The sequence below is a fragment of the Zootoca vivipara genome, chromosome 4 (genome assembly GCF_965207765.1).
Source record: "Zootoca vivipara chromosome 4, rZooViv2.hap1.1, whole genome shotgun sequence".
In the NCBI taxonomy this organism is placed as follows: domain Eukaryota; kingdom Metazoa; phylum Chordata; class Lepidosauria; order Squamata; family Lacertidae; genus Zootoca; species Zootoca vivipara.
Genome location: NC_142587.1, coordinates 31,738,718 through 31,760,000, shown reverse-complemented (window position 1 = coordinate 31,760,000; position 21,283 = coordinate 31,738,718). Strand labels below are relative to the sequence as shown.

General features: G+C 43.4%; 1 protein-coding gene and 1 non-coding gene across 2 annotated transcripts in view; both read right to left on the bottom strand.

Annotated features, from left to right (window-relative positions):
- Positions 1-12,765, bottom strand: part of GABRG3 (gamma-aminobutyric acid type A receptor subunit gamma3) — a 36,853-nt gene extending 24,088 nt beyond the window's left edge. Inside the window, exons 1-2 of the mRNA XM_088668689.1 lie at positions 12,624-12,765; positions 11,403-11,540 (exon numbers count right to left, since the gene is read on the bottom strand). Of these exons, the coding sequence (XP_088524815.1) occupies positions 11,403-11,540; positions 12,624-12,765 (280 nt within the window). The remainder of the gene's footprint in view (positions 1-11,402; positions 11,541-12,623) is intronic.
- A 3,896-nt stretch (positions 12,766-16,661) lies between these two features.
- On the bottom strand, positions 16,662-16,733 carry TRNAP-UGG (transfer RNA proline (anticodon UGG)). Its single transcript has one exon. It is a non-coding gene; the product is annotated as a tRNA-Pro (tRNA).
- Between the last annotated feature and the right edge of the window lie 4,550 nt (positions 16,734-21,283).

The window sequence follows — 21,283 nt, the reverse complement described above, 5'->3', positions numbered from 1 at the left end:
TCTGGGCGGCTCCCAAAATAATAATAATAATAATAATAATAATAATAATAATAATAATAATAATAAATACGCAATAAAACATCAAACATCAAAAACTTCTCTAAACAGGGCTGCCTTCAGATGTCTTGTCAGGTAGTGGTTTATTTCCTTGACATCTGATGGGAGGGCATTCCACAGGGTGGGTGCCACTACTGAGAAGGCCATCTGCCTGGTTCATTCTGTATGGTTTGTGGGGAGGTTATATGACAATGAGCATTCATCCTAACTGCTTGCAGGGTGTTTGCAATCTTCTCACTAATCATTTGTTCATTCTGTACATTTCATTGCATTTTCCTAACTTCAGAAAGTGTGTTTCTTTTTTCAAGTAGATTTGTTACATTCCACAAAATACTGGCAATTGAGAGGTGCCCTAATATAAACCTAATGAGGATTGAGAAAACAGGGTTCTTTCTTCAAACCAGATTCCACATGCCAACATTACCACCATCCGCAACTATGATTGAAATGCACCAAGCCATCCGGTGCAGAAAGCCATCCCTTCTAACTGTTTACACTCTGATTCATCAAACAAGTATGAATAATCTCCAGTGGTGACATTACAGTGTAATTAGCCCTTTCAATCCAAGAATGATGCTATCATACGAGTGACCTAATGTCACAGAAAGATTCCGGTCTCTGCCAGTGTGAGACTTTGCCCTTCATTGGAATACATTTCACAGGAACATCTTTCTAATTTGTTTTTCAGTGATTTGAAACAGTTACAAGATTTATTTGAAAATGTGGCATAGTTTGCAAAATCATCCATTTTGTATCATGGTCCAAATCTGTAACAAGTCAATAAAAATGTTGCCTGGAGCAGAATTATATTTCATATGTTACTCTGAGGCAAGGGTTATTATATATATATTGTGTACAATTTCTAGCACAATGGAGCTTTGATTCCCGATTGAGTTTTAGAGTCTGGTTTTTCTTCCACATCTAATCTTACTAAAATTAAGTGGTTTCCCCTCTCCCTTTTCTCTCCCCTTTTTGGATTATGCTGTTTGAATGTTTACTCATCTAGATGACCTATTTCTCCCTGCAAATACAGCTAACCAATTTATTCAGAATGCTACTTTGGAGGATAATGAGGGCATTCAGGTTTATATTAATGACTGCTCAAGGTCATCTGTTTGGAACAGATCAGCCATAGCATGTAAAAGTTCAATGATCATATTGCATGATGGTCAATAATTTTATTTTATTATTCTTGCTATTATGAAAACACCCATCATAAAACGATAATTTCCTTTTTATGGGAGCTTGGGTGGTACATTTCAGCACTGATAAATTTTTGTGGTACATTTAAGCTGCTGAAAAGGGGCCCACACTTTGGCCCAAGCCGATTCTTATTTTGTTTGCCTTTTGTAGTTTCTCAGCACAGTTGAACCAAAATGGTGAAATGGAGGTCAGGAGTCAGGTGTAAGAAAATAGCTTGTGATTCCAGGAAGTGATGGTGGGCAGGCACAGAGAGAAAGTTCATAGATGTACCTTCCTCAGATGAAAATAGGGACATTTCTCACTCCCCTCCACAACTGACCCTTCCTCAATCCCCCATTTTAGTATAGGCTTTGCTACCCCCCCCATTCTCCCCAAAACAACTCTGGCTAGGTATGCGTAACTTCAGTAGGCATTTACTTTGTGAGATGGAAGAAATCACATTGTAGGGAAACACACACACACACGATGCAGCTACTTTAATCATATGGTTTAGTAAATTTTAGTATTTAATAATATTATTTTTCAGAGACTGTAGTTTTTCTTAATAGATTAAAATGCTTCCATATTTACATTTTTATTGCACATTCTTCTATAGAGAAGACACCAAGAATGAGAAACATATCAAAGTAGAAATAAGATATTGTGGAGAATTACAATTTTAATAAGAATGCAAATTAAGGTGAGATTTGCTACATTTTGCAAAGCTGGAAAAATGGCAAGATTAAAATGATCATTAGTTCTGACCACTAACTACTATTTGATATGTTTCTTACAGGAGATGGTCTCAATGGTTTCGCTACTTATGACAGTGAAGTAGAGATCAGATCGAGGGCAGAATCATATACTCCAGTACTGCTGGCTAAGGGCTGTGGGATCTACCGCGAGCCCTGCTAAATCCGCCGACCAGAGGATTTCCCCTAATTGGTGAGTTCACTTTACCTGGTAAGAAATAGGGAAATATAACATTAATTTGGCGCTGTATTTTAAAAAGAGCTTATCCCTTCATTTAGATAGGAGAGCCATCATGGTGTAGTGCTTCGGTTCTCAGATTAGGACCTGGGAACCCAAAGTTCAAATCCCCACATGGCTATGAAGGTTGAGTGGCCTTTGGCAAGACACCTCTCTCAGCCTAAACTGTCTCCCAGGTTTGTTGTGAAGTTAAAATGGGGAGCAGAACCGCGTAGGCCACCGTGAGTTCCTTGGAGGAAAGCTGGAATATAAATGTAGTAAATAAAAAAGCAAAGAAATCGGGGATCCTGTACATTTTGGATCCACTTCAGAGCAGTTCTCTTTACCCTCCCTCTGAAGACTGCAGCAACTGAAAAAGTGTTTTATTTGCAATAAGCTCCTCTATCATTTCCATGTCGTACAGTGGGGCTTCTCTAGTAGTCATTCATTTAGACAAAGTTTACATTGGCCCAGTCTTCTGGAACTGTGTCTAGGCAGAAACTACCTGCCATGCCTAATGTGATAGGTAACACCCAGTTACAGAGCACTTGTGCTCAATAAAGCCTCAATAGAGCATATTTGTTCTATTTTTCACTTCCAGCTGGATTTCCCTTGGGGAGAGATAAACCCATGCGTAAGAGTTTAAATGGATGGAAGGTTTTTGTTTTGTTTTTATAAATATAAATTCAAATTTCTAAATGAGATACAGACTTGTGGGAGGTTCTTAATTGGAAGACCTTAGAAATGTATGAAATCAAGTGATACTGTCTTACTTCTTGGTAGAATGGTCTGAATTAAGTTCACTATGTTTTCTGTTTAATTTGCAGTGAAAAATTTCAGTGCTCCAACTAGGACTGGGCCTTCCATTTAAAACACTCTTGCACCACTTTAACAGCTATGGTTTCCTCCATAACTGCAGTTTGTTAAGGGTGCCGAGGATTGTGAAGAGACCCCCTAGTTCCCTTCATAGTGCAGGCGTTTCTCCCCCTCCCACACTTATGCATGACACTGGGAAATAAATAGTGGTGCCTCGCTAGACGAATGCCCTGTAAGACGAATTTTCCGCTATACGAATAGGTTTTGCGATCGGAGGTTGCCTCGCAAGACGATGAGATTTTTTATGGCCACCGCTTCATCTTGCGAAATGTGGTCATAAAAACCTCCGATTGCAAAACCTAGGCGCATTCGTCTAGCAAAGGGGAATGAGCTGCAGCACAGGAAGAAGGCAAAGGAAGATCAGCTGATAGGCGCTGACAGCTGTCACCGCCTCTCAGCTGATCTTCCTTTGCCTTCTTCCTGCGCTGCAGTTCGTTCCCCTTTGTGTTCCGCTGGTCTCTGCCGGTGAGGGGCAACTGGCAGAGACCAGCGGAATACAAAGGGCTGTAGCGCGGGAAGAAGGGGGGGAAGTGGAGGAACTGATCCGTTCCCCCACTTCTCCCCCCACTACCACACCATGGACACCCGGGAGCATCAGACGGGGCTTCGGAGAAGCACTGCGCCTCTCCGAAGCCCCGTCCGTTGTCGGCTTTGTGCCAGGCAGCAGTGGGAGAAGGGGAGGAGCCGCTTCTCCCGCCGCCACCTGGCACACAGCTGCTTCCCTTGGCAGCCGTCGTCTGAAGCCAGGCAGCGGCTGCCAAGGGAAGTGAAACCGGCTTTGTGCCAGGCGGCGGCGGGAGAAGCAGAGGAACCGCTTCTCCCGCCGCCGCCCGGCACAAAGTGGTGGCTGCTGCCGAGGGAAGGCGGCTTTGGCTTGGCGGCGGGAAGAAGGGAGGAATTCCTCCCCTTCATCCCGCCACCGCCAAGCCAGTCAGCAGCGGGGGCTTTTCGCCGTTTGCATTCCCCCAAGGGGGAGGCAAACAATGAAAAGCCGCCTCCCGCATCACACTTCGGCTGGGGGACTGGCTGGGCGACAGCGGGAAGAAGGGTAGGAATTCCTCCCCTTCTTCCCGCTGTCACCCAGCCAGTCCCCAAGCCGAAGGCAGTGAGCTGCAGGAGTTGTTCGTCATTTGCCTCCCCCTTGGGGGAACGCAAACGACGAAAAGCCCCCGCTGCTGACTGCCTTCTCGGGGAAGGCAAGTGGGTGGGCTACATGTCCCCCGCTTGCCTTCCCTGAGAAAGCCGGGGTGCCTGGGGGCGCCTCCACTACGCCTGTCACCTGCTGAGCGGCTTCAGGCCGCTATCCTGAGGCGTGTGTGTGCCTCTGGAGAGCGGCCTGAAGCCACTCAACAGCTGACAGGTGGCGGCGACGGCGACCGGAGGCTAAGCGCACCTCCCTGGGCAAAGAGACCCGCGTCTATGGCGGCGGGTCTCTTTGCCCGGGGTGCGCTGAGCCGCCGCCGCTTCGCTGTGAGGGAGCGATGGCGGCGCCTGGAGGCTAAGCGCACCTCCCCGGGCAAAGAGACCCGCGTCTATGGCGGCGGGTCTCTTTTCCCGGGGTGCACTGAGCCGCCGCCGACGCTTTGCCCCCTCACAGCAAAGAGACCCGCCCGGCGCCCCTACGATCCCCCGCTGTGTGTTGGGCGGGATGGGGGGGGGAGGCAGGATCTTTCCTGTCTTCCCCCCCCATCCTGCCTGTCACACAGCGGGGATTGTAGAGGGCTTGACATCCGGCTCCCCCCCCCACCGCCCGACACTGCGGGGATGGGACAAGGCTTCTCAAGCCTCGTCCGATCCCCGGGCAGTGTGTGTGTGGGAAAGCAGAGCCAAATTCCTCCCCTTCTTCCCGCTGTCGCCCAGCCAGTCCCTCAGCCGAAGGCAGTCAGCAGCGGGGGCTTTTCGCCGTTTGCATTCCCCCAAGGGGGAGGCAAACGACGAAAAGCCCCCTCCCGCGCCGCACTTCCGCTCAGGGACTGGCTTGGCAGCAGCGGGAAGAAGGGGAGGAATTTGGCTCCCTCCCCCAATGCGCTTTGGCTCGGGGAAGCAGGCAGGGAGATAGCAACAATCCGGGAAGCTGCGGGCTGTTGCCGTCTCCCTGCCTGCTTCTCCGAGCCATAGTGCATTGGGGGACAGATCCGAACATCGGTGGGCGCTGTTTGCCGGGGTTGACAAGCCCCGGCAAGCAGCGCCCCCCATCTTCGTGTGACAGGCGGTGGGGAAGGCAGGCAGGCAGGCAAGAGAGCAAGCACCTGCCTGCCTTCCCCGCCGCCAGTCCCCTGGAGCCCATAGGAACACATTAATTAAGTTTCAATGCATTCCTATGGGAAACCGGGACTCGCTAGACGAAGAATTCGTTACACGAATTGACCCGTGGAACGAATTAATTTCGTCTAGCGAGGCACCACTGTCTTTAATTCAAACCCAGAAATGGCAGAAGAGAGCTGGAGAGTCCTCATGGCTTGCAAGGAGATACTCCCTGGAGCCTGGAATGGATGTCAGTGGTGGTGGAGGAGACCTGAGGCTTTGTTTCGGCTGCTCAGCAACCCCACCTAACAGCTGACACATAGGGTAGCGCAGTCAGAACCACTTTCCCACACATCCTTCAGACTCCACCCAGCCCAAGAGCTTTAACTCAGTATATTTTGGTCAGGATTGGGGACCAAATCCAGCATTGGGGGGCTTTAAAAGAGAATGCTCCCTGCTTTAAGGGATTTCAGTTATGCGCATGAAGGCGAGGAACATTACCCCCACATAAGTGGGGGGGATGCCTGTACTACAACTCTCAGAGTTCCCTGAGAAGAGAGATGGGTTGATAAAACTGCTATGGAAATTACAGTGGTGCCTCGCTAGACGAATGCCCTGTTAGACGATTTTTTTGCTTAACGAAGAGATTTTGCAATTGGAGGTTGCCTCGCAAGACGACGAGGTTTTCTATGGCCACCGCTTTGTCTTGCGAAGCGTGGCCATAAAAACCTCCAATCACAAAACCTACAGGGCATTCCTCTAGCAAAAGGGGAACCAGCTGTAGCGTGAGAAGAAGGCAAAGGAAGATGAGCTGTCAGCGCTTCTCACCTTCCTTTGCCTTCTTCCTGTGCTACAGCTGGTTCCCCTTTGTGTTCTGCTGGTCTCTGCCGGTTGCCGCGAGCAGTGAGGGGCAACCGGCAGAGACCAGCGGAACACTAGCGCGGGAGGACCCTCGTCCAATCCCGGCTCTGTTGGGCGGTGTGGGGGAAAGGCGGAGGAACAATCCTCCGCCTTTTCCCCACCCCGCCTGTCACATGAAGATTGGCGGGCGCTGCTTGCGGGGCTTGTCAACCCCGCAAGCAGTGTCCGCCACTCTTCGGCTCTGTCCCCTAGAGTTGAAGAGTGGAGGGCGCTGCTTGCCGGGGTTGACAAGCCCCGGCAAGCAGCGCCCGCCGATCTTCATGTGACAGGCGGTGGGGAAGGCAGGCAGGCAAGAGAGCAAGTGCCTGCCTGCCTTCCCCACCGCCAGTCCCCCAGAGCCCATAGGAATGCATTGATTAAGTTTCAATGCATTCCTATGGGAAACCGGGACTCGCTAGACGAATTTTTTGGAGGATGAATTGAGTCCTGGAACGAATTAAATTCGTCTAGCGAGGTACCACTGTATAGCTCTGTGAAGGAAACAGGGGGTCTCCCATTGACAAATCACACCCTTGACAAACTACAGCTCCCATGATTCTTTGGGGGAAGTCATAGCTGGAACATAAAGATGGCTGATCGCCGAAGAATAGTGCTGGAGGAGACTCTTGAGAGTCCCATGGACTGCAAGAAGATCAAACCTATCCATTCTGAAGGAAATCAGCCCTGAGTGCTCACTGGAAGGACAGATCCTGAAGCTGAGGCTCCAATACTTTGGCCATCTCATGAGAAGAGAAGACTCCCTGGAAAAGACCCTGATGCTGGGAAAGATGGAGGGCACAAGGAGAAGAGGATGAGATGGTTGGACAGTGTTCTCGAAGCTACTAACATGAGTCTAACCAAACTGTGGGAGGCAGTGGAAGACAGGAGTGACTGGCGTGCTCTGGTCCATGGGGTCACGAAGAGTCAGACACGGCTAAATGACTAAGCAACACCAACAACATAGCTGTTAAAGTAGTAAAAGAGAGCTTTAGTATGGGTGGACCCTAGGGGTAAAAAAAGTGGCTAAAACAGACTATAGTTTCAATTTTACAACTCAGCCAACTGCTTGGATTAGAACTTAAATGTACGTGAACACCACTTTAGACTCATCAAATGGATGTGTTAAAAAAAATTGTTAACCTCAAAGATGCTACTGGCACATGCTGTAGTTTTCAAATCATGCCATATAAAAAGCCCTGCAATCCCCAGAGTGTTGATCCTTTTAAGAGCATTCCTGTGACAGGAGTTTTCCTAATGCACCATCAGGACTCAGTGGGAGCCACTGTGGCTTTGAAATATGTCAGGCACATTTGTAAGTAGATGAGACCAGCTAATATTCATAAAATAAATGTCTCTGGCATATATGGCTGTCTGGCTTTGTGACAGATCTGTATGAAAGCCAATTCAGAAGTACATATATATATATATATATATATATATATATATATATATATATATATATATATAATTGCATATATATGTATGCTTATAAACCACTTCAAGGCTTTTTGACAAGGAAGCGGTATATAAATTGTGTTAATAAATGTATGTATGTATCATATCATATAGTGTCTAATTCCTTTAGCACACAATTTCCTATGAAATAATGACATGTTTGAGCAACTAACGGCATACAATTGAGGCAGGGAAGGAGCTAGGCCATTCTTCACAGATTATCACAAAAACCATGCAATGATAATTCACACAAAACATCTTGTACTTCCATTTAAATGGAAACTATTGCTTATAATAGGGGCAGTGCTCGATGGTTCAGAATATGATGTTCTGTGGGGAAAAGCCATGTGGTCTACAAACTTTAAAAAAGCAGGGAGGAGTAAACCAAACAAGAACTTTTTAATGTGCAAACACTGGTTTAGGACACCAAGATGAAAAAATGCGAACCTGTGTGCCCTGAATGATATCATTTCTATGCTTGCATTATTCAAGCGATCTTATTATTCCTTTTCTCTGCTAACTAGACATACATATATCTGGGCATGCCCCCATAAATTAAACCTATAAATTCTAGTAGTTTCACACATAAAACTCTTTAGTAGAGCTGAAACGAACTAGTCATTTCATATGCATGAAAAACATTTCAGAATTCATGAATGTGAATAAATACATCCACTCAGTTTGCATAGCTGGTGGAGGAGAAGAATTCATGTTCTTTGCTTTTTAAAGCTTTACAACTTTGCTCTTTGGGCATTGTCTATGATTTCTTCATCCTTGGACAAGGCTCAGCCATTTGTTTTTAATTATTTTAAAAATACATCACAGATAAGAAAAGAAACAAAGACACTGGTCCAGGTAAAAGTAAATTTCAAATAGTAAATTGCTTTCAGAGGGACTTGGGCTGCTATAATAGGCACATTTTTCTTTACCTGAACAATCTGGGTTAATATGCATAGGCTTGAAGCTATTGGTTGCATATATTTTACCTGCATTAGAGCTGATGGGTTATAGCCAGTAGAGATGGACAAATCAGTTAATTTTGGTTTCTTGTTTTTCCTACCTTAAATTCAATTACATTTCTGCATACAATCACTACTTGGGAGCAATTTCAAAGACATGCTTTAGAATGCAGTCATGGTGCTGCTCCAAAAGCTAAAAGAATGAGGCAGCCCTCAGACCATGCTGTGAGTAAAGTACAGGTCCAGGCATATCTCAGGCCAATGATCATGTGGCTTAATATTCAGATCAATATTCTGATCTGTGAATGGAAGGTTTGCTCCAGACACAGAGCAAACTGGAATCTTCCTCATCCCTACACAGGGTCTGTAAGTGACAGGGAGGAGGAGAATACCCCCTGCTTTCAAAATGCTAGACTCCATCTTGATACAGACATACAGAGCTCATGTTCCAGGTCAGAAACACATCCTTACATACTGGCATTCGAATTTCCTCGCAAAATGTTAGAACTCTGCTTTTATAGTGGCTTCATTTGTTAATGATCGCTTCAACTGAACCATATGATCACAAGATTTAGTAATACAGTATGTTAATTGCATTTTAGTGAGGAAATGGTCTTTAACCACAAAGATGCATTATTGATGTGACTGGGTAACCCATAAATCATTGGCTTGCAGATGGGTGTTTTGTTCTTTCTGTGCAATGTGTCCCAATAGGGAAAGCTTGATCTGTTTAATTTCATCTTTGAAGAATCCATCACTTCATATTAAATTAGCAGACTGTTACTGACAATGCATGGCTGTAGGACTTGCCGTGACATATTGATCCATCTAACATACTTCAGAGTCATTTATAACTTTTAGATGGTGCTTAGCTTGAATGAGCTTTTCAGTCTACCAAGTGCAGCAGATATTTCATTACACAACATTAGTTTTAAGTCCTAGGAGTTATTCGCAAGGTACTTTTTGCTACCGATCAGCTTAGGCTCAGTAGCAGTCGGTGGGGCAGGGTGGGATGAGGCTAGGCTACTTAGCAGGCTTCCCTAATGCCAGGGTTCCTTCGGGTTACCAAGAAAGGGTGGGTGCTGCTTTTGCCACTGAATTCTCAGGAGGACCCACTGATCACCCTGCTGCTAATCCGAAATAACAGTACCGTCACACAGGCTCTGCCCTCTTCTCAGTGATGTGCCTGGCACCTGCCATTTTAATTTCCTCACTCCTGGGTGACACTATATCGAGGGTCCAGAGGGATTGTGAGAACATTTAAAATGGACAGTGCAAACATCAGCGATTGACTCCCCCCCCCCTGATGGTGCATCATCCTGCCCCTCTTAAAGTCAGGTATGGTAAGGGGCCAAGGGGCCAAGCTGGGAGGGTGCAGCAGTGAAGCCCACCACGTAGGGTTGCCAGACTCAATAGAGGACAGGATTTCTGTGCCTTTAATTGCCCTGCTCTCTTTTGAGTCTGGAAACCTTAAAGAGAAACCAGCAGACCCTTTGCTTAGAAATTAAACAAAGGGTCTGCTGGTTTCCCTTTAAGGTTTCCAGACTCAAAAGAGAGCAGGGCAATTGAAGGCACAGAAGTCCTGTCCTCTATTGAGTCTGGCAACCCTACCACCACACTTCAATTTCATATACAAGCTTTGCCATGTATAATATATTTCATATCAATGCAGTGTATGGATATGCTCTGAAAAAGACCTACAGTTGAAGCATGTGGGACATTTATTGTTTGCATTAATGCCTTGGGAATTCGTTTGTGATATTCCTAGCAGAGCTGGGAAATCCCTTTTGAGCCTGGTCATAGCTAAACAACCCCTAAACATATCTTGTGCACAGCCCACCACACGACTCAGTTTTGCCCTATCCTGGCCAACCTCATAAAGGCATCCTTATGCAGCTCATACACGGCACATAGAGGGCAAGCATTATAACATAAAAGCATGTTGTTAGATATGTCAGCAAAGGTCTATTGGTACGCCAACTATTGAGCTGGGATTGGATCTTGATGCAGGTGCAAGGACTCTATTGTGATGTGGTCCACAGGTGTCTGGGTTCCAATGGCTAGTGCTAGGAGATCTCATTAGACTGGGCTATTCAACTGGGCATGACACTTTCAGCGGGAAAATGTTTCTGTATAGCAACAGACTGTGTATGAGAATCCTAACTCTCTCCTTCAATGTGACAGATGGCCAGGGCTGTCAAGCTGACAACACAGAAACATTTGAACAGTCCTGCTGGGTCTGACCAATGTCCATTGAATCCAGGATTCTGTTCCAGCAGAAACCAGCCAGATGCCTCTGGAAGCATACACATCGGACACAAAGATAGTTGCCATGCCTAGCATCTGGTTGTTGAAGGCATACTATCTCCGTAAATGGAGCTTCATTCATTGAGCTTCCAAGTTGATAGGTTGATCTCCCATTAATTTATCCAACTCTTTAAAAAAAAATATGCACTAAGGGCCATCACTGCAGCTTGTAGCAGTAATTTCAGTAAGTTAATTGTTTCCCGGGGAAGTATTTTCTCTTATTCTGCGGGGAGGGAAGCTATGACCCTGTTGGACTCTAACTCCTATCAGCCCTGGCAGTCATGATGGCAGTTGCATAATGTGAGGGCTACTAAAGGCAATGGCTGCCCACTACTTTTCAGTACTGTGCTTGTTATATTGACCCATGTTCCACATTTATTGATGTAGGAAAGGGCTGTACTGAACCCCTAAACCTTCAGACCAGAAAGTTCATTGTTATCGCATTGTACCTACCTGCAGATGTTTGCACGATATCAGAGGTATTTCTGAGGCCCATGAAGTCAAACTGATAGAGTCTCCAGGATTTCTGGTCTGCAGCTTCTACTGAGTTTTTTCTCCATCTATAAATCATTTCTTCTTGAGGATAGCCATCTGTAAATTAAAAGATTATTTTAATCAAATGCATGGTAAACATTCCACGATGTTAAACTTTTGCATTAGATTCGTGTCACACTTTTCATATAACTTCGGAATAAATTTTAATACCTTAGGCTGCAATCCTATGCTCCATTGAATTCAATGTGACTTACTTTTGAGTAGAGATGTACAAGATTTCACAGATTTGCAATGCATGTCTACTTGGTGATGTTTCCTCCCTTTTTAAGTGGGTTTATAGATATGCAGCCTTAATGGCTCTTCAACATTTTTTTTTTAACCATAATTTTTATTGTTTCTTCATAAATAAACATAATCAAATATTCTTACATAATCACAACTTAAGTTGAAAAATATATCCCTGATTATACCTTTTTAGGGATATCTCCTTTAATTACAACATATTTTACATTTGTTCTGCCGAACACGGCTTCCCCTTTCTCCCATCCTTGGTTTTATTAATCAGGTTTTTACGACTTGCGCTCATATAAAACAGATTCTTATTAGTGTTCTTACATCTTATCATCCTCTATGTAATCTCCATAATTTACAGATGCAGGTATCATGAAGTCACAAAAGATACAATTGGTGTTTCGCAGTGTGTTTTAAGATATTCCGTAAATTTTCCCCATTCTTTCTCGATTTTCTGATCTTTTTGGTCTCTTACTCTTCCAGTCAGCTTAGCTAGCTCTATATATTCTACCATTTTCTCTTTCCAGTCCGCTATTGATGGTACCATAGTGGATTTCCATTTCTGGGCTAGGAGCACCCTGGCTGCTGTGGTGGCATACATAAATATTCTTACATCTTCTTTTCTTATTTCCTTCCCAATTAAGCCCAACAAACATAATTCAGGTTTCTTTGGGAATGTGTATTTTAACAATTTTTTAAACTCATTATAAATCGCCTCCCAAAAGGGTTTAACTGTTTTGCATTGCCACCACATGTGATATATTTCTCCAACCTCCTCCCTGCACTTCCAGCATTTCCTGTCCTGTTTCTTATAAATTCTCGCTAGCTTGACTGGGGTCAGATACCAACGGTACATAAGTTTCATAATGTTTTCTTTTAATATCGTACACGCGGTGAACTTGATATTAGAATTCCATAGTTTTAACCAGAGATCAATTTCTATGTTGTGGCCGATGTCCCTTGCCCATTTGATCATGACGTCTTTTGTTTCTTCGTCCTTGGTATTCCATTCGAGAATAAATTCATACATGTTTGACAACATCTTTTTGTTTCCTTCCACGATTTCTATTTGAAATTTAGATTTCTCCCTTTCAAAACCATTCCTCCTATTATCTTCCTTGAATAAGTCTACAACCTGGTAGTACTGTAGCCAGCTGGTTATTTTAGATTTTAATTGATCATAGGGTCTAATTTTCCAGCCTTCATCTGATCTTATTATTATGTCGCCATATGTTAACCAGTTAGTTTCCATATTTTTTTTCTTAACTGTCAAGGCTTCAGTTGGTGATAACCACAAAGGGGTCTTTCTTTCTAGTAAGTTTTTATACCTTTCCCACACTTCATAAATAGGCTTTATGAATACGTGTGATAAGAATCCTTTGTGCACTTTTTTACCTTATTATACCACAGGTACGAGTGCCACCCGTACCTGTTCTTAAAACCTTCCAGGTCTAGTAAGTCAACATCTTTTAAAGCCATCCATTCCCTAGCCCAGACAAGACAGGCGGCCTCATAATATGTTTTTAAGTCTGGCAGGGCAAAGCCTCCCCGTTCTTTTTTGTCTATTAACAATTTGTGCTTTATCCTTGGGGGCTTTCCCTGCCATACAAATCTTGAAATCTTTCTCTTCAACATTATTGACTATATATAACTCCAGCACAATCAATAGTATACTACTATATAAATGTCGTTGTTACCATTCTGGTGATGATGAATTTTTGAACCAAGCCAGCTTTAGCATCATGTGATACCAGAGTTGCCACTGAAAATGGCTACGATGCTTTTGAACTTCTCAACAGAATTCGTCTCCAGATTTTTGATTTCTAAATCACCTGGTCTGGTCTCTCAAGTAAGTGAAACCAGTGTATAGACATTTATTTATTTATTGGCTTGTTTGTTTATACCAGGCACCCCCAAATTTGGCCCTCGAGATGTTTTGGGACTACATTTCCCATCATCCCTGACCACTGGTCCTGTTAGCTAGAGATTACAGTATGGGAGTTGTAGTCCCAAAACATCTGGAGGGCAGAGTTTGGGGATGCCTGGTTTATACATACCCCACCTCAAGGCAGCTTACAGGTTCTAATTTATGTACAGAGCCCTGTGTGTACATAGTTACATGCCGGTGGGGTGGAGCTGCATTGCTGCCTTCCTACAATGGGTTTACCAGGATGGAGAGGGGGGAAGGCAGCGGGGAGGTTGGTGTGGTTCGGGTGCAGTGGTGGAGCTCTGCCTCTATTTTCATTTTAATATATATAGAATATAATAATAATAATAATAATAATAATAATAATAATAATAATAATATTTATACCCCGGCTTCCAACAGAAAAATGAAATAAAATAATCTATTAAACATTAAAAGCCTCCCTAAAGAGGGCTGCCTTCAGATGTCTTCTAAAAATCTGGTAGCTGTTTTTTTCTTTGACATCTGATGGGAGGGCATTCCACAGGGCGGGCGCCACCACCGAGAAGGCCCTCTGCCTGGTTCCCTGCAACTTGGCTTCTCGCAACGAGGGAACCGCCAGAAGGCCCTCGGTACTGGACCTCAGTGTCCGGGCAGAACGATGGGGGTGGAGACGCTCCTTCAGGTATACTGGACCGAGGCCATTTAGGGCTTTAAAGGTCAGCACCAACACTTTGAACTGTGCTCGGAAACGTACTGGGAGCCAATGTAGATCTTTCAAGACCGGTGTTATGTGGTCTTGAACATATAACACTTAAAATATATAAAAATATCAAAGCAGTTCACAATAAAATCTATGTATAATTTTAAAAACACATTAAAAAGTACAATCAGAGACCATCAGATAACAGTTGCAGGAGGATGTTTAATAGCAAATCACCATCATTCCACTAAAACTTACGCATATATATTATTTAAAGTTCTAAAGTGTTTGTTCCAACACACTAGTCTTCTGGAAGATAATTATAATGGTGGTGGTGGTGATGATATTATCCTTCTTTTCAGCACAATTATTCATTACCATATTCTAATGAAATCTTCCTTCCTTTAATTCATTGTCTCAAGTAACATTACAGCATGAAAGATGTCAACAACATGTTAATCTGTGATCTCTTTAAATTTACAAGTGTTTTTGGACTGCTGCATTCATTTATTTTCAATCAATGTTCCCGAGTCACAGTTATGACGGATTTTCTTTTTTTTTTCAAGTGAATGAAAACTGTTTATGGTTTCACAGTCTGCTGATTGGCAAGACGGCCGAGATGGTAATTTACTGTTCTGTCAGGCAGATTATTTTAAAGGATTCACGGTTAAGCAAGAATTAATCTTTAACGTGTCCACAACTTCTAGAAGAGTGAGTGATTTTAGGGCTTGAAGTTGTTTCCATTTTCAGTGGAAAATTGCATCTTTCTCTTGCCATTCATTAGTTGGCCCAGTTAATGGTTTGGCTTGGTTCGTCCTTCGCTGGCCCCTAAATGATCACCTGTAGGAGTCTGTGGGTTCACAGTTCAGTGGCAATCGGGTGGACAAACCTGTTTTATGAAACAGCATTCCCAAGATTGTGACTGCTTGAAAAATGAAACTCCAAGTCTTGCAAGTAGGAAACAGTGTAGAGCCATCCATGCACACGAAGTCACAATACTGTTGTTATGCAGTCAGTTGTATCAGGGGTTTCAGAAGTGTGAACTGAGCCCTTATCTGGTTTCATTTTGGCAATACACAACAGTCTCATTTCTTGCCTTCCACCCAAGCCAGCGTCCAGAGCCTTCCATTACCTCTTGAGGGACATCATCCTTAGTATTGGCATTAAACTATTTGATGAGCACACCTCCTCTCTTCCATTGGCTCGAATGGACAGAAGTAGCAAGAACCCAGTCTCTGAGAGAAAAAGACTAGATGGCTCTGGCACATAATATTCCTGCTACTTTCTGGAGGCTTCTCATTATTTCCAGGGTGGAATCTACACACATAAAAAACGCTGTGAAAATGCTTTAAAAAAAAAAGAAAAGTTTTGAAAAACACATTGATTTTTGCATAGCTCAATGTCACCATCTAGTGCCACATTTGTATATTGCACTTCACAACACAATTAAAATGTTTTATTTGCAGCTGTGTAGCTGAGTCATAGGTTTTCATGCATATCTTTAGCCCTGAAAAGAACTGGGCTCTTAGGGTGAAGGAAGCAGTTACCTAACCCTACCAGCAACTTGCCAGTCTTTGAGCTACTCCAAGGTTGTCAGTTTGCTGTGAAGTGCACAGGTGCCACCCACCGCAAAACTCCATGTAGGTAGTTACATGCCACCAAAAACAGAGGACGCAGACTGCTTATTTGTACAAAATGATGGAAATGTAAAGATAATTACTACAGTGGTACCGCTGGTTGTGAACAGGATCCGTTCTGGAGGCCCGTTCGCAACATGAAAAGGCCACATCCTGAAGCGCCGCGTCTGCGCATGTGTGTGACGCAACTCGGCACTTCTGCACATGTGCAAAGCACGATTTAGTGCTTCTGCGCGTGCGTGCATGCCGAACCTGGAAGTAACCCGTTCCAGGACTTCTAGGTTTGGTGCGTCCATAACCTGAAAAGACGTAACCTGCAGTGGACGTAACATGAGGTATGACTGTATAATGTAAATAGAATATAGCAGATCTCACCATGATGCAGAAGATAGTCACCTAGTGACAGGTGTGCTTATTCATTCCAGATGCTAACAACTAATGGTCCTTTCAAGGCCCTACTTATCTTTAACTGCACTTTGTCCAGACAACTGTCCAACAGAGGATCCATTCAAACAGAGGATTGTCCCTGCAGAGAAGGACACATTCCCACCATGAATCCATGGCAGGCCATTAGCAGATCCTGTCCTGCCACCTCGATATTTTACATAGGAACATAGGAAGCTGCACTCAAGACTCATCAATATTGGCAGTGGATCTCCAGGATCTACTTTAGCCCTACCTAGAGATGTTAGGGATTGAACCTAAGACCCTTTGCACCCAAGGCAAATGCTTTACCACTGAGCTACAGCCCTTCCCCTGAATATTTTGTACAGTTCACAAAGAAGCAAGGGATGCTTTTGTGAAGGGCTGACACATTCTTCTCTACCTTGATGTTTCATTGTAGCTTGTTATTACCATACATAATGAAAGATAGAATTTCCCCTCCGGCAAGTACTTGCCCATTGGGCATTATCCTGACGATATGCATAATTACCCTTCCTACTATATCCATAATACAGCACCATCCAGTCCAAAAACAATTATATGCACATGAGCACCAGGTGTAACGGAGACAAGACCATTTCCACTCAGTTAAAATTAAATGTTCTGTTAAATATTATTCACCTTCCTTTGAGTGTGAAAGGGCTGCGCAGGCATGCTGGGTAAACAACATACAGCAAAACCTTGGCAATATTTCTGCCTTCTTCACAATCAAAGGCTGCGCCGATGAGCTCCTGCCAACTGTGGAAGGCTTGCTGGGTTCATGGATTTCATGTATTTATTTGCAATCATTTTTGATATCTTGCTGGCAAATGATAGAGATCTCAACTTTTCTGCAGTAAGTATAAAGCAGTTTGTGTGGTGGGTGGCCAGTCAAAATGTTAATGAGAGAAAATCCTGCCTTTATTCCACTGCCATGTTTTCCATCTACTTGATCGACTCATTTGTGGAGCTAATTCAAATGTTAATACCCCACATGAAGCCTGCTGAAAAATTATTCTCTGTAATAGCGCCACACAACGGGCATGTAACGTTGTCTATTCACCACACTGATTTTCCACATTCCTCACTTTTTGTAGGATTATTTAAGCTTCAAAGGCTTAAGAAAATCCACAGGTGGAAAATGCCTTTATAAGAACCCACTAAAATGTCACAAAAATTTGTTGCAAGCCTTTGAGTTCTTCAGAACTCTTCCACTCATGCTGCAGATAGCATGGGATTGGTGAAAGGTGAGAATTCTTTTTGTTGTTGTTACAATCATAGGCTGGATGTTGTAGTCACAAGACTAAGGGCTTATTCAACCTTCTGTTTGCCCCACTGCTTCCCCCCAGGGAAACCCGATCTTTAACGATGAACAAGGGTGCTGTCTTCTCAAGTTGACTGAGGGGGCCTGACACAACTTCTTGACACTGCAAGAACAGTGTTGTGAGGAGCGAAGGGGCATTGCTGAATGCTCTCTGAACATTGAGAGGACCCAACCCCTAAAAATAATAATCGCGGGGGGGGGGGGACTGCCTTGGCTCCTGGGAGCTGGCTCATATGGCCCTGAATCAGAACAAACAGCAATTGGGGTTACTGTTTGTTCCAATTTGGAGCTAGCGAGCAAATTTTCCAGGAGACAGTGGAAGGGCAAAGACAAAAGTGCTTGAACCCGTGCCTAGAAAGTGGACTAAGTGGAAAAACGCCTTGGACTCATGCTTTCTAAACCACAGTCATGCTGAAGTGTGGACGATCCCCTAACTTATGGATTTAGTTCAAAGATAGAGATTAGAAGCTGAATAAGTCAGCCCCAGCAAAGCACTGCCTGTTTTTCAGCTGTTAATTCATAGAGCCACTGTCCATAAAAGAAGATGGCAAACTTATCAGTTAATTAACCAGCTCTCTCTCACCCTCCCACCCACAAACCCATCTATACCCAACTCAGTCGTTAACATTTTAAAATTCAGAACTGGGCAATGGCTTTATTAGGATCTACCAACATGAGGCAGAATGATATGGCAATTAAAGTACCCTGGGACACAGTCTTTAAGGTAAAGGTAAAGGGACCCCTGACCATTAGGTCCAGTCGTGATCAACTCTGGGGTTGTGGCGCTCATCTTCCTTTACTGTCCAAGGTAGCCGGCGTACAGCTTCCGGGTCATGTGGCCAGCATGACAAAGCCGCTTCTGGCGAACCAGAGCAGCACACGGAAACACCGTTTACCTTCCCGCTGTAGCAGTACCTATTTATCTACTTGCACTTTGACATGCTTTCGAACTGCTAGGTTGGCAGGAGTCTTTAAGGTATCCTGGACCTAAACCATTTGTTAATTTTAACAAATGAGTAATTCACAAAGCAGTTTCTAAAAATCCAACAGGAAAATTAAACAATATAATAGCAAAGGAAAATATTTAAACATTTGAAACAAAAAAAAAGACAAAAGATTTAAAAAAATTTTTAAAAGATAAAAGTTGAATTGAAGAGGGTGTCCAGCAATTGACTGTAGGTAGAGGAATTTGTCTGGCTTTTGAGAACCAGGGGAAAATTTTTATTTAACCAATGAGGCACAGTGAGTCGTAGCTTTATATATATTAAAATGTCACTATATAATTATGTACTGTATAAACATTTATGATTTAGAAACTACAGGAACCCTAGCCATATAGCAGCAAAAGAGCTGTTAAGTATAAAATACAATTTTTGTATTTTTTTATTATTACAAATTTCCCCTGAGATTAACTTGCTGCAAATAGCTGCACAATTTTCAAGGAAACACAGATATTTATCCCATCCCCTTTTGCTTCCTTTCCATTAGAGTAAAAATTGAGGCCATGCATTCAGCACACCTCCCTCAGCTTCTTTCAGTGTATTTCGGTCAATATATTTTAAAGAAATTTAATGTCCTTTGCCCTTGCATTGAAACATTTTCGATGGAAACTGAAGCTTTTATGCAGAAGTAGAGGACTGATTTTGGCTATATAGCTTCGTGAAGTGAAGTGATAATCTCTTGACTTCTCTTCCTCCTGTAGAGGATGATAAAATGGATGAAGTCAAGAAATTACATAGGCTCCACTGCCACCCCCCCAAACAAATCAGCAGCACAGGAGCTGAAAAAACATCTGGGGTTGTGGCAAAAATAAAAATTAAATTCCAGACAAAAAATAATAGAATATGGCATTCTTCGGGCTCAGTCTAGTGAATGTTCTTTGCTACTCAATGTCATTGCAATCAGTGGGACCCAAAACCTTGGTTTAAGTACACAATTGGTTCTGGAAGTCTGTACTTAACCTGAAGTGTTCATAAACTGAAGCAAACTTTCCCATTGAAAGTAATGGAAAGTGGATTAATCCGTTCCAGACACTCCGCGGAGTACTTTAACTGAAGTGTTCATAAACTGAAGCAAACTTTCCCATTGAAAGTAATGGAAAGTGGATTAATCTGTTCCAGACACTCCGCGGAGTACTTTAACTGAAGTGTTCATAAACTGAAGCAAACTTTCCCATTGAAAGTAATGGAAAGTGGATTAATCCGTTCCAGATACTCCGCGGAGTACTTTAACTGAAGTGTTCATAAACTGAAGCAAACTTTCCCATTGAAAGTAATGGAAAGTGGATTAATCCGTTCCAGACACTCCGCGGAGTACTTTAACTGAAGTGTTCATAAACTGAAGCAAACTTTCCCATTGAAAGTAATGGAAAGTGGATTAATCCGTTCCAGACACTCCGCGGAGTACTTTAACTGAAGTGTTCATAAACTGAAGCAAACTTTCCCATTGAAAGTAATGGAAAGTGGATTAATCTGTTCCAGACACTCCGCGGAGTACTTTAACTGAAGTGTTCATAAACTGAAGCAAACTTTCCCATTGAAAGTAATGGAAAGTGGATTAATCCGTTCCCGACGGGTCCGCAAAGTACTCAACCTGAAGCGTACTTAATCCAAAGTATGAGTGTAATTGGTTCTGGAAGTCCATACTTAACCTGAAGTGTACTTAACCTGAAGCAAACTTTCCCATTGAAAGTAATGGAAAGTGGATTAATCTGTTCCAGATGGGTCCACAGAGTACTTAAACTCAAAGTACTCAAACCGAAGCGTACTTAAACCGAGGTATGACTGTACTGAGGTTCCACATTTTTCAGTGGGGCTGTGTTCAGGTCCACCAGGAAAACATTCATAACTCAAATCCACGTGATCAGTCAACATTGGAATGGGTTGGAAATCATCTATTGGTCAGCAGCTCATTCACGACTAAATTCCATTGCAGTCAATGGTCCCAATGCCTTTGAATGTGCACTTTTGCCCCACTAATTTTGATGAAACCATGATCAGGTCAAACGAGTGGTGTCTACTTGAGGGTCTTGCACACACCCCTGTTTCAATGGTGCCTGAAGTTGTTGGCTAGAATTGGCTAGTATACTAAGGTTACTAGACGTCCCCATTTCCTGGGGACAGTCCCCGGATTTACAAATCAGTCCCCATACAAAATCCATTGAAGTTGAAAAGTGTCCCCAGATTCACTGAAAAAAATCTGTTAAACTTATAGTATACAATTGGGAGATATTTATCCCAGAGTTTGGGGATACACCAGAAAGCCCATTTTGAAAGAAAAACACTGGAAAGTGTGATCAAAGAGAGTGATTGGAAACTTGGCATGGAAAGGGAACTGGTGTCGAGACTTAAGGGACAGCAAAGTGCAGCTTTTAGGACTTTCAGGTGCAGTTCGTTTCCTGCAGGAGTAATGTTCACTTAGCTTTGAGACCACAAAGCTGCCTTGGGAGCATAAATTTAGCTATCTTTAAGACTTCACTGTCACAAACAAGTTTGCAAGTATGGAAGATGGGTTCCAAGATCAATTCACTGTGCTGTAGCCTTGCGGTTGGCAATA